A 15,454-nucleotide genomic window follows, 5' to 3' on the forward strand; every position below is an offset into this window, starting at 1 on the left:
GCTGGCATCACCTGCAGGAAGTGAAACCTGGGAGTCATTTTCGGCCTTTGAGTTCCCAGAGAGGCAAAAACTCCTGCTCCCAGAGCAAAGCACCCGTGGAGCAGCCTCTGCCGGGCTCGGCGCTGCGAGAGCACCGTGGGGAGGAGGCCGAGGTGGATCCTGGCCAGGCTGAGGGCAGGGGGGCAGTGCTGGGTGAATCCTCCCGGGCACCTGGCACACCTGCTCTTACTCCCACGGCACGACAGGGCTTTGGCAGCTCTGGGGGGTGAGAGCTGGGTGCAGGGGTGAGAGCTGCAGCTGTGCCCACCCCACCCTGGCACCAGGGCCCTGTCCTTGGTGCCCTCGCTGCGCCTGGGAAGACCCGGTGCCTCTGCCAGCTCCGGGTCAAGCCCGGCCCACAAGGCCCTTGGGCCCAGGGTGCCCCGCAGCCACCCCCGGCTCACGGAGCTGGAGCTGGAGCTGGAGCTGGAGCAGGGGCAGCCCAGGCGCTGCGGGGCAACCTCGGGGAGCCGCAGCCCCGCACCCCCTGACCCGGCCTGAGCTTCCCCACGGCCCCCTCGCTCCCTGCACCACTGGGGGGGCAGCGAGTGTGCCTGAGTGTGTGGAATTGTGTGTGTGCTGAACTGCGGGTGTGCTGTAAACTGTGTGTGAAACCGTATGCGTGTGTCACACTGTGTGCGTGCGTCAAATTGTTGCAAATCGTGTGCGTGTGTGCATGCGTGTGTTCATTTGTGTTAAACTGCGGGTGTGCTGTAAACTGCGTGTCAAACCATGCGTGTGTCAAACTGGGTGTTGCTAACCGTGTGTGTGCGTGCGTGTGTTAAACTGCGGGTGTGATGTAAACGACGCGTCAGAGCGTATCTGTGTGTCAAGCCGCGTGTTGCAAACCGTGTGCGCGCGCGCATGGGTGTGTTACACCGCGGCCGTGCCGTAAACCGTGCGCGAGCGCGTCTCCCCCGCCCCCCGTGTGGCTGTCTCTTTAAAAGCCCGCCCCGCGGCCGCGGCCACGCCCCCGGGCTGCCATTGGCGGGCGGGCCGCAGGGCAGGGGATAAAGGCGGCGGGCGGCGGGCGGGCGGGCGCCGCCGCCGCCGGGTCCCGCCGCCGCCGGCTGAGCATGAAGGTGTCGGGCGCCGCCGCCGCCAGCCCCGGCTGCGCGCTGCCGGGCGTGCGGGGCGCGGAGCCGGAGGCGGGCCGGGCGCGGGGCCGCGCGCTGCTGGAGCCGGCCGAGCAGGCGGCCGCGGCCGCGTCGCTGCTGTACGACATGAAGGGCTGCTACTCGCGGCTGCGGGCGCTCGTGCCCACGCTGCCCCGCCACCGCCGCGTCTCCAAGGTGGAGCTGCTGCAGCACGTCATCGACTACATCTGGGCGCTGCAGCTGGAGCTCGACCTGGACCTGCCGCCGCCCGCGCCGCGCGACCCCGCCGAGGTGCGGTGCGGCGCGGCCCGGCCCGGGGGGGGGGCCCGCGGGCGGGGGGCGGGCGGGGGAGCGCGCGCCGCCCTCCTGGGCCTGACCGTCTTGCCCCTCTGCCCCCAGGCACCCTGCGTGAGCGCGGCCGACCGCATCCTGTGCCGCTGACCGGGAGGACGCGCGGTGCTGAGGACTAGCTGGGAAGGGGCCGGGGCGCTGCTGCCCCTTCCCCCGCCCCGCCCCGGCAAGCGGGCCGAGCCCGGGCGGAGACGGAGCCAGGACCGCCCCGCCGGGCGGCAGCCCCGGGGCACCGGCGACGGGAGGCCTCTCTGGAGCGGGTCGCGCGCTCCCACGGACCCTTGTTTCTTCTGAAGGACACTGAAGCCGCGTGCTTCTCAGGCGCCTGAGAAGGGGTGTATTGTATATTACAATGATGCTGCCGAGGATATTGTGCTACAATAGCTGGAGTTTGGTTATTAAACACCTACCGTGTGGAGCCCGGCCGCCCCCGCGTCTTGTGACCCCGGGCGGTGCGGGAGCCGGAGCGGCCTGTTGCAGCCCTGCGGCGGCCCGGCTGCAGCGCTGCGCGGGGGGCAGGGCCCGCTGGCCGCCGGGCTGCGAGTGACCCTGGCAGCCCCTACCCTGGGGGCTGGGGGGGGCGTCCTGGGCCCCGCAGTGAGCCGCAGGCTCGGCTGAGCTGTGCTGGCTTCCGGGTGCTGCTGGCACGTCCCTGCAGCTGTCCCCGCGGGTGCCTGCTCCCAGCGCGGCCCCTGGCCTCAGCGGGGGGGGGTTGGTGCAAGGACACGGACGGACAGCCGAGGTTCTTGGGGTAAATTATTAGACCAACTACGCTGTAAAAAATTGTTCCTTGGGAGGCTTTTGGGCGTTTGTGCCCAGTCCCCTGCAAAGAACAGTTTTCCAGCGATAACGAGATCACGGTTACCTGCATCTGCCTGCACGTGTTCTCCGGTCCCTGGGGGCAGCTGGAACACGGCCTGGGGACAAGCCTGGCTGTGCCCATCCCCGTGTACCCCGCAGAGCTTCCCTCCCCAGGGCCAGCTGTGAAGCGGGCTCCTCTAACTGGATGAGCAGGAACACTGCACCCCTGAATCTCGTGCAGGGCCCGGCGTGCCCCCCCACCCCATCCAGCTGTTAACCCCCCCAAGCATTGGTCTTCGACGGCAGGACTCTGAGAAGACCCTTCCCTCGGCCTCCCCCGCTGCCAGCCAGAAGCCTGGGCTCTGCTGGCGGGGTGTAGCGCCAGCCGGGGGGCGTGGGGCTGGGGGAAGCGCCGTCTCCCCCTGCTCCGCGCCTTCCCTCCTGGCCCGGGCCCAGCCCATCTGGAGCCTGGCGCGGCCTGCCTGTTTGTTAATGCTTCAATCAGCTGTGTGCAGAGGAATGCGCGCTCTTTAACCTGAACTTCCCAGGTGTACGGAGGCGCCGCTCTGTCTGAGGCTGCAGGCCCTTCCCAGGCTGGGAGCCTGCCTTTGGCACGGAGCGCCGCTCCCCCCGCGCCCGCACACACGCTGCCTTGTAGCTGCTAACCGTTACGCCCCCACAGCTGCATCCCGGCCCTGGGAACGCGGCGCCGTTGCACAAGAGGCGCAGGCGTGACACACAAAAACTCCCTCTTCTCCACGCTGGCGAGCGAATGTGCTTAACCCCTTCCCAGCTAGGCCGGGGGCTCCGGGGCACGCGGCAGTGCCCGCATCGATGCGTCTGTTTCGCAGGGCTTTCGCTTCCTGGAGCCTCGGGAGCAGGGAGGGCCGGCCGGCTAGGTCAGCCGTGCTGGGATGGCAAAGGGTGGCAGCCCCTGCGTGGGGAGCACCCCGGGACCCGCGTGTCGACGTGCTGCTGGGGATGGCTGGATGCTTCTGTGCTTGTGGCCCTGGCCTGGGATCTGGCCTCCTCTTGGGTGACTCGCTTAACCCCTTTCCACAGAGGCCTTGACGGCCTTTGGGGCAGGGACTGGCTCCCCCAGGGAGGCCCCGATCCTGTGCTACGGGGCGAGGCCCCAGCATCGGCCTCCCTCTGGACCGCGCTGTCCAACAACAGCGCGCTTCCCGGCAGCGGGGCGGGGGGCCGCAGGTCCCCAGCGCCGCCCCCGGGCTGGACGAGGGCAAGGCACGCTGCTCGAAGCGCGGTGCCCCCAGGAAAGCCCCGGCCAGAAGCAGCATCTGGGCTTCGGGGAGGGCCTGGTCTTGCCCAACGGCTCCAGCTGGGCGGCGGGGCTGCCCTGTCACCCGATGAGTCAGCAGCTCGGCCTGTGCGCCGAAACCGAAGCGGGAGGGCTGGCGCGCGTGGGGCGCCGGGGCGCAGCTTCTGCGGGAAGCCCGGCGCGGCCTGCGTTTCCTGCGCCGGCCCTTGCAAAAGCCCCGCGTGGGGCAGGGGAGAGCAGCGCTTCTCTGGAGGAGGAAATTGCCTCAGGGGGTTGTGCAAAACCAGCCCAGCTGCGGGGAGGCCGCAGAGGGCAGGGACGTGCCCTGTGCTGACCTCGGCTGGCCCCGTGCATCCTGCCCCGCTGACTCACCTGCCCCCCAGCTGCCGCAGCGCTGGTGAGTCACGTGGGAACAAACTCCCACCTCCTCCCAGGTGCAGAGGGGGAAGGAGGGCGAGGCAGGGTCCATGACCCTCGGGCCACGGCACCACCAGGCTCCTGTCCCACGGGCTGGGTCACACTGGCTTCAGGCCCCTGCTAGCCCCATGGGCGCACGGGTCCTGTGCCAGGGTCTCTGCTCCGGACGGGTCCCCAGGGCCGATGGAGGGGCCCGAGGAGCAGGTTACAGAGCTCCGCCAGGCCCGCATGCTGTGTGGCTTCTCACCGTGTCCGCGGTGGAAGGAGCAGGCGTGCTCTAGCCTGGGAGGGCAGAGCCATCCCGCCCAGGCAGGGAGGTGCCAGGCGGTCCATGAGGAGGGCCACGGAGGGAGCATGTGCTGAACAGGGCTGTCCGCTGGCAGCGAGGCACCCTTGGAGGTAACGATGGTGCTGGTGCTTGGCACGGGATTGGTTTCACCTGGCTCTGAAATGCAGCTGTCTCTGGGGTGGAGCCCAGCAGGCAGCAACGCTGAAGCGGAGCATTGAGAACCAGGGGAAGGAGAACCAGGCAGCGCCAGGCCAAGGGCACTAAGGCCTCTGCCAGGAGGGCTGAGCCGAGAGTTGCAGAGGTGGGAGGCTCCCGAGGCGTTGAGCCCTCCCCTGGCTGCAGCCTGGGCCTGCAGGGACAGCCCCAGGGGCCTGCGTGCTGCGGTGGGCTCCGGGCTGGGTCTCAAGCTGCCTGGCCCTGGGTGGGCCCAGGGCGGGGGCTGGCAGGTGGGACAGGGAAGGGGCTCTCCAGGCTACGCAGCTTTTGATGGAGCACCTTTGGTTTAAATGCAAGCAGCAGGATGACCCCAGCGGACGCTGCAGCCGCGGCCCAGCTTTCCCAGGGCCCCGGCCTGGCGGGGCTGAGGGGCGCAGGGGGCAGGAGGGGAGCAGAAGTCACCAGGGCTGGGGCAGGAGCAATGGGCACAGCTGCCTGGAGCCCCAGGCCTGTACGCTGGTGCCCTCTGCCGATCTCCGAGCTTATTACAGCGCTCGGAGGCGGCTGGGCGTGCTTCGTGCCCTGCCCCGGCCTTATCCCTCCCTGCCTCGGCGGACTGGGATGCGCTGACTGCCTGGGAAAACCTGTCCTGCCGCAGTGCCCGCAGGTGGGAGGAGAGGTGCCATGGCCCAGCCTGGCTGCTTGCTTTGCCTCCCTGCGCCAGGTCAAGACGAGGAGCTGCCCGGTCCCCGAGGATGGCCTGGGTGCTGGGCCTGGCCCTGCTGGACCCCCGCTGGCTTTGCAGGGAGCCCTGGAGTCCGGTCTGTACCTCGGCCTCAGCGCCCGAGCTGGGAGGGGTCCCCTTCATCCTCAGCAGGGCAGGGAAGGAAGGGGCAAGGAAGGGTTCCCGTGCCCTCTGCCATGTGCCTGCCCCATGCCTTGTTGCAACCCCCTGCCCCTGCCCCCCACCCCAGGGCAGCGGTTCGAAGTCAGCGCTGCAGAAGGAGCCGATCCCAGACCCGAACAGCTCCTACAGCATCCCGCTCATTGGGACTGTGCCCTGCTCCGTGTCCAGGTAAGAGCCGCCGACCCCCCTCGCCGCTTCTGTTGTGGGGGCTGTATCGAGGAATTAATGGCCAGGCACGCTGTATTGAGCTTTTTATCGATGGCGGAGGGAGTGGGAGAGCGGGGTTAGAACAAAGGAAGTTAGAAATAGGCCTTGAGTAAAACAGAATAAATCGAGTCTCATCAAACTTGGGTTTGGGGACCCTTTTCATATGTGTGTAAAATTACTTAATCTATTGGCTAAGTTTCCAAATCTACTCGCAGTGAATTGGGCTGCAGGGGAGCTTTGCTCTTACCCCCACTCTTGCCCGTCTGCTGGCACGTCTCGCACGATCTGTCATGTTCGGGGTTAATGCAAGTGTGCCAGCAGCTGCTGCCAAGTGCAGCCTATGCTCAGGTGAGTGGCGCAGGGTAAATCGTGAGCCACGGTGCGCAGTCACCACCTGAATTTAAATGGTGCCACAGGCTGGTGAGAGGGCTCCCAGGACTCGGCGTGGTTCTTGGGCACCCGCAGCTGATAAAGGAATCCCTTACCTTGGACCTCCTGTTCCCTCTTATCCCTGGTGAACTCTCTTTCTTGCTCCTGGGCCACCCGTCGGACCTCCTCCAGGCTAGGGTCACCTAAAACCTCCTGCGTGATCTCCTCCTGCCCGGCTAGGCAATTGGCAGGGAGTCTGGTGCCTCCTTAAGGGGTGTGCCTTCCTCCATGGGGAGGGGCTCTACCTCCTGGCCAAGTGCCTCGGCTCCCTCTGCCACTGACTGACTGGGCTTCTCCCTGGGGCTGTCACTTAGCTTGACCTCAGGGTCATCGGTTCCCGCAGCGGCCGGCTGGCTGCTGCAGTCGGGGGATTCTCTTCCCTTGCCCCCTTTACCTCTGTAGCCAACTGGGTTACCTGGCTCTGGGAGGTTTCCCACCTCCCGCCTTCGCCTTCTTGCTCTGCTGGCGAGTAACCGCCTTGACGCGGACGGGTGGTGAGATGTTCCCCCACGCTGCTCTCATACGCTCTCGCTTGGCGATATCCCTTCTCACCAGCCTGGGGGCAGGAGCATCTTCCATCACTCCTCTCTCCACTCCCACGCCGGGTGGGGAGACCGGCTGCATGTACCTCAAATGGCTGGCGCCCCTCCCCTTCAGTGCTCAGGGTCTTTCCAGGTATTGCATCTGAGGGCGAAACAAGGTTGGCATCAATCGGCGACACGCCGGCCCGTGGTCCCACCTCCTCAGTGATGGTTTTCTCACGTACTGTTGCCTCCTCTCGTGGGAGGCCGTCGCCTCCTCCGGGCTTGTAATCCTGAGGACACAGGAACGCCCCTCGGGGTGGCTCGGGGCTCCCCCTCGTTGTGCACAGCCGTTGCTCGGTGCACAGGCCTACCGGGGTCGCTCTGCTTTGGGCAATCGGTCTTGAAGGGACCGGACTCCCCGCAGTTGAAGCGACCCTTCCTCTCCGATCGGGGTGGATCGACCGAATCTGGGGCCGTCCCGCACTCTGCAGGGGGAGGCCGACCCTCCCATTTCAGGGCTGGCCTAGGGTTACCATACGTCCGGGTTTTGGCCCCCTGTGCTGCAGAGCAGGATGGATGAAGGGGTTTCCTCCAGCATCTCGCACCCGCTGACGGGGGATGCCAGAGAGGGTGTTGAATAGGGGAGGGGTCGCACTCGAGACCCAGTCCCTCGAATAGCATCCATCTAGTTGCTGTGTTGCATGTTGCATGTTGAGACCTCCCCGGGCAGGCGCTCTCCAGGCTCTGCAGCTTTCAGCAGCTTAAATGCAAGCAGCAGGATGACCCTGGTGGAAGCTCTCCCAGAGCCTGGCCCTGCAGGGCAGGGGGTTGCAGGGGCAGGAGGGGAGTGGAAGTCCCCAGGGCTCGGGTAGGAGCAATGGGCACAGCCCGCCGGGAGCCCCAGGATTATACGCTGGTGCCCTCTGCCGATCTCTGAGATTATTACAGTGGGAGCACTTCATGCCCTGGCTCGGCCTTATCTCCCTGCCGCCGCAGATTTGGGGTGCGTTTGATTTCCTGGGAAAGGCCTGTCTTGCTGCCGTGCCTGCGGGTGGGAGGAAGGGCAGGGCAAGGCAGCGGGGCTCCGCACCTGGCTCTGCCATGGCCCCACCTGGGCAAGCCACTGCCCTGCTCCGTGCCTCAGTTTCCCCTGCTGTTCGATGCGCCCAGTCCGGTTTGCCCCTTGGGGTGAGGAGGTCTGAGTGCGGCTGGTGCAAGAAGCTGGGGGGGTGGGGGTCTGTCCTGGGTTGCAGGGTTGCTCCTGGGCCAGGACGGAGCAGGAGGGATGCTGGGAGTAAGACAGCAGGTGCCGTGACCCCAGGCCCTGTCCCCAGGGGAGGCCTGGGCTGAGACGGGCTGGGTCTTGGAGGAACTGCTTTTCTCCCAGGGCCTGATGGCCTTCTCTTTCTCTCTGGCAGGTGGATGAAACCATCGCTGCTGCGTGGAGTCCTGTGGGTCCTTGGCCCTCTCCAGCCCTGGGGAATCGAAATGGGGCATGTCCTTGCCCCAGGGAGATGTGGCCGAGGGCAGCCCCCTCTCCTACCGCCTGCCTGGGACGTTCCCAAACAACCAGCTGGCGCGAACCGGAGCCCAGAGCAAACAGAAGCAAGTGCTGTGAAGCCTGTGTAGGACAGAGGAAGAGGCATGTGCATGCCTGAGCACACGCGTGTGCAGGCGTAGGCAAGTGTGAGTGGGTGAACTTTGACGCCGGGGGGGTCCAGCCTCCTGCCTCTGCCTGAGGACATCCCTTCGGCTGCAATCCCAAATCCCCTCTGCCTGGGCATGCCTGGGGGGAGCTGCCCTCGTGGCGAGGGCTCCTGGGGTGGCCGCCCCCAGCATGCGTGACTCGATGCCAGGGCATTTCCTGGGACACCCGGATGCGTGCCCGCCGCACCCTGCTCCAGCTTCCCGGGACTGGGGCACACGCTCAGCCTGTCCTTTGCGTGCGGGCGGGGGTGACTAAGCCCAGGGAATATCTGGTCCGACCAGATTGTCGGGAGCTGAGAAGCTGGGCAGCCAGTGCCAGCTGCCAGAGACAGGACAGTGGCTCTTCCGCTGGGACGCAGCCGGCAGAGCCGACCCCACGAGGAGCCTGAGCCAGGAGGCCAGCAGGTATGGGCATCCTCGCCCCCACGGCCAGGCCACAGGTCATGGCCATGCCCCCACCTTGCTGCGCGGTCACTGGGAGCCAGCGGGTTGTTGTGGCCTGTCCGTGTGGCTGCCGGGAGAGATGGGCACTGCTGGGCAGAGCATCGGGGCGAGGGTGATCCGGGCACGGGGCCCGCCGGTATCGGTGACCGTGGCTGTCACTGAGGACGCGTCACCTGGGGCTCATTAGCCAGGGCTCATCAAGGCCGGAGAGGTGGAGAAGGTCTCCCAGGCGTCCAGAGGATGGCAGGCAGCGTTCCCAGCTGGCTCGGACCTGGGCGGGGGGCAGTGCTGGATGCAGGGGGAGGCCGGCGTGGGGGTGGCACTGCGCCACCTGGTCCCATGCGTTGCAGTGGCCCAGCAGCATGTGGATTTCCTGGCTCAGGCGTGTCCCCCCCACGAGAGGGAGACCAGCCTTCGGCCCCCCGCTTTACCCGTGCTCTCATTTCCGAGAGCAGGGCTGGGCTCGTGGTGCCGCTCGCGTGACCCTGAACTGGGACGGGGCCAAGCCACGTGCGGCTCCGGGGCAGGTCGGGGAGCTGCGGTGGCCAGTCCCGGATGCTGGGCATGTGCCGCTGCAGCGGGCTGGGGTTGCAGTGAGCAGGGCAGGTCCCGGGCCCCGGCACTCGCCAGAAGAAAGCCCTGCGGAGGAGCCCGGGGGGAAGCCGGGGCACGGGCGGGCGCAGGGCTTCCCTGCTGAGTCACCGCGTTGGGCAAGGGCGGGTTTCCAGGGCCACGCGTCAAAGAGCGGGGTCTCACAGGACAACTCCTCCACCGTCACCAGTGCTTCCTGGCTGGCATCTCCCATGAGACATCCCTGCTGCCCCAGGGACACCGGTGCCCACGGCAGACAGAGCCCCGTCCTGGCACGGCTCTGTGGAGCGGGGCCCACGGACCTGTCCTGCTGCGAGGCGCTGACCGCCTGCTCCGTCTCCCTGTGCCAGGTCAGGGCGAGGAGCTGCCCGGTCACCGAGGATGGCCTGGGTGCTGGTCCTGGCCCTGCTGGGCGCTTGCTCTGCGTCGCAGGGGACCCCTGCCGGCCTCAAGGCACGTGTGACGCAGGAAGCCCTGGAGTACGGTCTGTATCTCGGCCTCGGCACCCCTCCTCCAGCCCCCACCGCCCAGGCCAGATCCACATCACCGGGGGGAGCTGGGAGGGAGGGGCAAGGGTCCCCATGTGCCTGCCCCATCCATGCCTTGTTGCAACCCCTTGCCCCTTCCCCCCAGGGCAGCAGTTCGGGGTGGAGCTGCTGAAGTCAGTGCTGCAGAAGGAGCCGATCCCGGACCTGAATGGCTCCTACAGCATCCCGCTCATCGGGACCGTGGCCTACTCCGTGTCCCGGTAAGAGCTGCTGACCCGCCTCGCTGCGGCTGCTGGGGGCTGGAGCTATGGCGGAGAGGGGGGCTCTGGGGTCCCGGCTGCCCCTGCGCTTTGCTCGTGGTCCCTGCACAGACCCGCTGGGCTCAGCTTTGTGCTGTGGGTCTCCTTAGTGCCCCCCTCCCTGGCGCTTGCCATCCTCTGGTGCCCGGTTGTCTGACCGGGATCCTCTCGCCTGCCCCTCCAACACTTTCCTGGCGGCAAGGCTTTCCCAGAAAGGCTCCCTTCTCTCCTGTGCGGCTCTCCAGGGGTAAGCGGAGGGGTGGGAATGTCCCGAGTAGCTCAGCACCCAGCCGGATGAGCCCCTGGGCGATTTCAGGCCACGCAGAGGGCAGGGAAGCACCTTTCCGGTGTGCACGTGAACGGAGCACATGCCGACACGCATGCATTTCTCACACGGGTACTTGGAGTCTGCAGAGAGCAGCCCCGAGCTGTGCCTCTGCCCCGCGTCCGTGCATCCCTGGCTGTGGGGCTTCCCGACACCCCCGGCCTGCCCCGGCCTTCCTGGGGCCTGACCTGCCGGCCTGCTGCTGCGCAGGGTCCGGGTCCAGGAGCTGCAGGTGAACGAGTCGGCCGTGGGCTTCTCGGAGGGGACGGGCGTGCGGCTCGTGGTCCAGCGCGCCCGCGTCCGGCTCGGCGGCGACTGGGCGGTGCACGCTTGGTCCATGTGAGTGCTGCTGGGGTGAGGGGGGTCCCGTCTGCACCCGGGTCTGGCGTGAAGGATCCCCACGCCCCAGGGAGGGATGGAGCCCGCTCAGCTGTGCCCCTAACCCCCCGACTCCAATTCTGCCCCCAGACACGACAGCGGCTCCTTCGACGTCTCCGTGCACGACCTCTCGCTCTCCACCGTGCTGGGCGTGAGCCGGGGGCCTGGCGGGCGCCTCTCCGTGTGGAGTGACAGCTGCGAGTCCCACGTCCACGGCTTGGACGTGACCTTCCGGAAGGGCGCCAGGTAGGCCCCGACCTGCCCTGGCCTGGCCCCCCGCCCCCCCGGGGGTGCCTGGGGAAAGCCGCCCCGCACTTGCGGCTCCATGCTCTGTCTCCCCGCAGCTGGCTCTACAACCTGTTCACCGGCGCGCTCCGGGGACCGCTGCAGACGGAGCTGAACAAGCACGTGAGTGCGGGCACGGATAACCGTGCCAGGCCTGGGGGAGGACGAGCACCGGGTCTCCCCCGGATGACTCGGCCGCCAGTTGGCAGCACGCAGCCGGGTAACCCGGAGCGCAGACCCGCACGGCTGCCCCGGAGCAGCTCTACCCGGGGTGGACTCGGTAGTGGAAGCGCCGGAGAGAGGAGCAGACAGACGGGGGTGGGTGCCCTGCCACCCGCCTGGTTTCCTGAGGCCTGGCCTCACCCCCGAGCACAGGGACTTGTCCCGGCAAGGCCATGCATTGTGTCCACACCCTGGGTCAGTGACTCCCCACCAAGGAGCTAAAGCACTCCGGGGTGCCACAAGGTCCTTTTAAGGGTGCCGTGGGGCACTGCACCATGTTAGCACCGCCAGGCGAGTTGCAAGATGAGCCCGGAGGTTTCAAGCCAGACCCCGGAGCACCACAAGCGCTGGCCTGTCTGGGTCTGTCGGTGCTCTGCTCTTCTTCTGTAGTCAAAAAGTGAGGGAGAGCAAAGAGCCGGGGAGGGCCTGGAGTCTAACGGGGTCGGGCACTCTGTCACACGCAGCGCTAGGCTGTTATCTGCCGGGAAGCCACCCCTGCAGGGCAGTGCTGCCGGCGTGCTCCTGCACCAGTGCAGATCATTTTCTGCTCCTGCGTGGGATGAAATGCACCCACACTTGCCCCCCACGGCCCCCGTGTCGTGCTGGATGCCCCCGTGCCATGGCTGCAGGAGCGAGCGGCTCCCAGCAGTGGTCATTCGCAGCCAAATCTCTGTCTCGGGAGTTGTTCTGAGCCCAGGGAAGGAGTCGCCTGACCCAGGAGGTGACCGCAGGGCAGACCCTTCCCTCCTGCCCCCAGATCTGCTCGGTCTGACCTGCGGCCTTCTTGCTTTCTTCCCCCAGCTCTGCCCAGAGCTCAGGAAGGGGGTGGAAAGGCTGGAGCGTGTCCTGGAGACCATGCGAGGTGGGTTATGCAGCAACAGAGAGCCAGTGCAGCGGGGTGGGGGGAAGCTGGGGCTCGGGGGCCAGGAGCCAGGACCGGTGTGACTCCGGATCAGCTGCTCCCTGCAGACACACCGGCCCACCCCAGGGCCGCCCCGCTCTGCTCTGCCTGACTCCAGCCTCCCGGGGCAGGGTTGGGCCTGGAAGTCATAGCGGGGGGAGCTCTGCTAACCCCGTACCTGGACCCCTTGCCACAGCCTCGGCTCAGATTGACCCCGTTGCTGAGCTCGACTACTCGCTGGTGCAGCGGCCCACCATCACCGCACAGCATGGGGACGTGGACCTCAAGGTAAGGTCGCGCCAGTGGCAGGAAGTGGGGGCAGCTGTAGGGGCAGTTCCCCCCCCTCCCGCTGCTCCTGGGGGGCTGAGAGCCCGTAGTGCTGCCATCCCTCCAGGCTCGTGCCGGGGCAGCAGGAAGCCGGGCTGCAGCAAGACCCAGCTCACGTGCTTCCTTGCCCCGGCAGGGTGAGTTCTCCCGGGTGGGGGCCCCCCAGGAGAGCCCCTTCTCGCCTGGGCCCATCCTGCTGCCCGGCTCGGACGGCCGCATGCTGCTCCTCGCCGCCTCCCAGGCCCTGGCCAACTCGGCGGCATCCGTGTACTTCACCGCCGGGACCCTGCAGCGACGCATCACTGACAGCATGGTACAGCGCCCTGCCCCGGGACAAGCCCCGGGACCCCAACCCCGGGCAGCTCGGATCTGGTGGGGCAGGGGCCTTTTCCTCCCGGCTGGGGCAGCGGCGACCCCTGCGTGTCCTGATGAGGGAGGTGGCTTTGGGGCACCGAGGGATGCTCGTGGCCTGTGCCCAGCTGGGCTGTGCTGGAGCAGGGGGGCCCTGCCACCCCCGCAGGCTCCCCGCCACGATCCCCCAGCGACCCTGCACCCCCCACGTGCCTTGCAGATCCACAAGCGGTCCCCGTTGCGGCTGAACACCATGAGCATGGGGGTGTTTGCCCCAAAGGTGAGTCCGCCTGCAGCTCCCCCGGCCTGTGCCCCGCCCCTGGCGGCCTGGGGTTAGTGCCCCCCGACACGGGGGCAGGGATGGCTGCGGCTGTGAGCCGCGCACCGGGGGGTCCGGCTCCCGGCCCAGTGCCAGGGTGCCGCGGCCCGAGCCCTGCCTCTCCCCACGCAGCTGCTGGCCCACGTCCCAGCCCTGCCCATGGAGCTGCGCCTCGCTGCCCGCAAGCAGCCGCTGCTGAGCTGCCGGCCTGGCGCCCTGGACCTGGCGCTGTTCGGCACTGCCGAAGCCTTCGTCGTCCTGCCAAATGCCACCCTGGCGCCCGCTTTCCTGCTGGATGTCGTAAGCACCCGGGGCAGCCGCTGACCCCCGCTAGCTTTGCAGCGTGGCAGGGGCAGCTCTGTGCACAAAGGCACGGGGGGGCAGGGCAGCTGGAGCGGGGGGACCTGCTAACCCCTCGCTCTGCTGACAGGATGCCAACCTGACGGGGAAGCTGCTCATGGACTCGGCCAGGGTCGGGGGCTCCGTGGTGCTGAAGAAGTGAGTGCCCCTGCCCCTGTCCAGCATGGCCCATCCGGGGGGGGTCCCCATTGCAGCCCCAAGCCCAGGAGACACCGGAGCCCAGCCTCTCGCAGGGCAGTGCGGCCTCTTGCCCTCGGGGCTCCCTGGGCTCCTCTTCCCCATCCCCAGCTGCTAATCCCCGGGGCGTGGTGCGATGCCTGAGGACGGGCAGTGCTGGGTCTCCATGGGCCTTTCCTCCCCCACGCCACGCTGCTGCCACGTGATCCTGGCCATGAACTTGGCTCCGTGTCTCCTACAGCTTCAGGATGTCCCAGGTGGAGTCGCACGTGGGCCCGGTCGAGGTGAGCGAGAGCGGGCGGGCTCAGGTCTAGGGGGGCAGGGGGGACCCAGCCGAGCCACCCGGAGACGTTAGCCCTACTCGGGGAGAGTCGGGGAGCCCCGCGGAGACACGGGGCACAGCATGAATCCTCTGCTCGCGCGTGCACAACGCCCGTGACATGGCACGCGCGGTGTGACGGACACGGCTGCGTGTGCACAGCTGGCGTGCCCTCCGGCCCAGGCCGGCTGTGTGGGAGCAGGGGCTGGCACAGAGCGCCAGGCCCGGCTGGGGCCGCCCTCCCCGCTCTCACCGGTGCCCCCGTGTCGTGCAGGTGAAGGACCTGGAGGCCGTGATGAACCTGGCGCTGCGGGCGGTCGGGATGCCGCTGGTCAACAGTGAGTGCTGGCCTCCCCCTGCCCCCGCCCCTGCCCCTGCCCCAAGGGGCAGTGCCTCCCCCCTCACCGCTGCCCCTTCTCCCCCCTCAGAGAGACTGAAGAAAGGCTTCGCGGTGCCCAGCTTCCACAACATCAGCCTGGTGCAGCCCCACGTCAGCGTTCACCAGGTGGGTAGCACTGGCACCGGCACTGCCACCCCCCGGCCCCGATACAGCCCTGGGGGCTGCCCACCCACGTGCCCCCCTGCTCTGTCTCCACAGGGGTTTGTGCTGGTCGCCACGGACATGCTGTTTGAACCCAAGCGCCCGAACGCGGCCGCCCAGCGCTCGTCTTGACTCCGTCTGGCCTCCCCGTACCGCCACCGTGCCAGGGCCCTGCCCCCGAGCACCGGGCATCCCAGTGCTGACCACTGGCTCGCAGCCCCTCTGCCCACGCTGGGGGAGGTGGCAGAAGGATTTTGTAGCCATGCAACTAAAGGGGGACCTCCACTCTTGCTGCCGTGTCCTTCTACCGGCTCCCGTCCCCCTGCGCTCCCCTTCCTCCGAGCCCCGCAGCTGCCCCTGCTGTCCTCCGGGCTCTGCTCCCTGAGGAGGCCGGGGGGAGAAGGGGCATCGCCTCCTTGGTACCTGGGGGCTGCTCTAAGGGGTGGGCGGCTGCCGGGGCCTTGTCACCTGCTGAGAAGAGCTGCAAGGAAGGGACCCCGGGGGCTTCGCTCCTCCCCAGCTGGAGCTGGACACATTGCAGCCCCCCCCCGGGGCAGGTAAGGGGCTGGGGGTCCCGCACCTGGGGTGCCTGCTGTCAGAAAGGCACAAAACAGGTGGGAATTGTGAAGGAAAGGGGCTGCTCCAAGTCCACGGTGCAGGTCTGCCTCGAGTGCTGGCCCTGCCCTCTGGGAAGAGAGAGAAGACCGGAGCCGGGCAGCAAGGCCGCGGAGGGGCTGGAGGGGCGGCCCAAGGCCAGCGCTGGCTGGAGCCCAGGCCGGGGGCTGTGCCCGCTGTGCCGATGCTCTTGCTGGGACCAAAGCTGGAGCGTCTTGGCCCTCTGCTCCGGTGCACAGTGGGGCCAGGGAGGGATTTCCCCCGGTCAGACTGGGGGGTTGCCTTCCTCTCGCGCCGGGCCACGGCTGT

At 67.9% G+C, this 15,454-nt stretch overlaps 2 protein-coding genes across 9 annotated transcripts; both read left to right on the forward strand.

Moving 5' to 3' along the window:
* Positions 1–1,073: 1,073 nt before the first annotated feature.
* Positions 1,074–1,905, forward strand: ID1 (inhibitor of DNA binding 1). Its single transcript, XM_090064646.1, has 2 exons — positions 1,074–1,427; positions 1,536–1,905. Exons 1-2 carry the CDS (start codon positions 1,116–1,118, stop codon positions 1,575–1,577), a joined length of 354 nt encoding a protein of 117 aa, XP_089920772.1. The 5' UTR covers positions 1,074–1,115; the 3' UTR covers positions 1,578–1,905.
* A 344-nt stretch (positions 1,906–2,249) lies between these two features.
* LOC149856871 (bactericidal permeability-increasing protein-like) lies at positions 2,250–15,454 on the forward strand. Of its 8 annotated transcripts, none has more exons than XM_090064634.1 (18): positions 2,253–5,504; positions 7,915–8,182; positions 8,486–8,608; positions 9,589–9,722; positions 9,872–9,986; positions 10,561–10,689; positions 10,819–10,974; positions 11,073–11,136; positions 12,037–12,097; positions 12,333–12,424; positions 12,600–12,776; positions 13,035–13,094; positions 13,266–13,433; positions 13,564–13,631; positions 13,912–13,954; positions 14,264–14,327; positions 14,418–14,494; positions 14,588–15,454. In XM_090064634.1, exons 4-18 carry the CDS (start codon positions 9,620–9,622, stop codon positions 14,660–14,662), a joined length of 1,452 nt encoding a protein of 483 aa, XP_089920760.1. In that variant the 5' UTR covers positions 2,253–5,504; positions 7,915–8,182; positions 8,486–8,608; positions 9,589–9,619; the 3' UTR covers positions 14,663–15,454. The 8 variants fall into 8 exon arrangements, with proteins under 8 accessions (XP_089920758.1, XP_089920755.1, XP_089920753.1 ...); XM_090064633.1 differs by having other exon boundaries at positions 7,915–8,176; XM_090064632.1 differs by having other exon boundaries at positions 2,250–5,504; positions 7,915–8,608; positions 9,429–9,986.

This window comes from Crocodylus siamensis, chromosome 10, assembly GCF_052110815.1.
Source record: "Crocodylus siamensis isolate JL-2025a chromosome 10, ASM5211081v1, whole genome shotgun sequence".
In the NCBI taxonomy this organism is placed as follows: domain Eukaryota; kingdom Metazoa; phylum Chordata; order Crocodylia; family Crocodylidae; genus Crocodylus; species Crocodylus siamensis.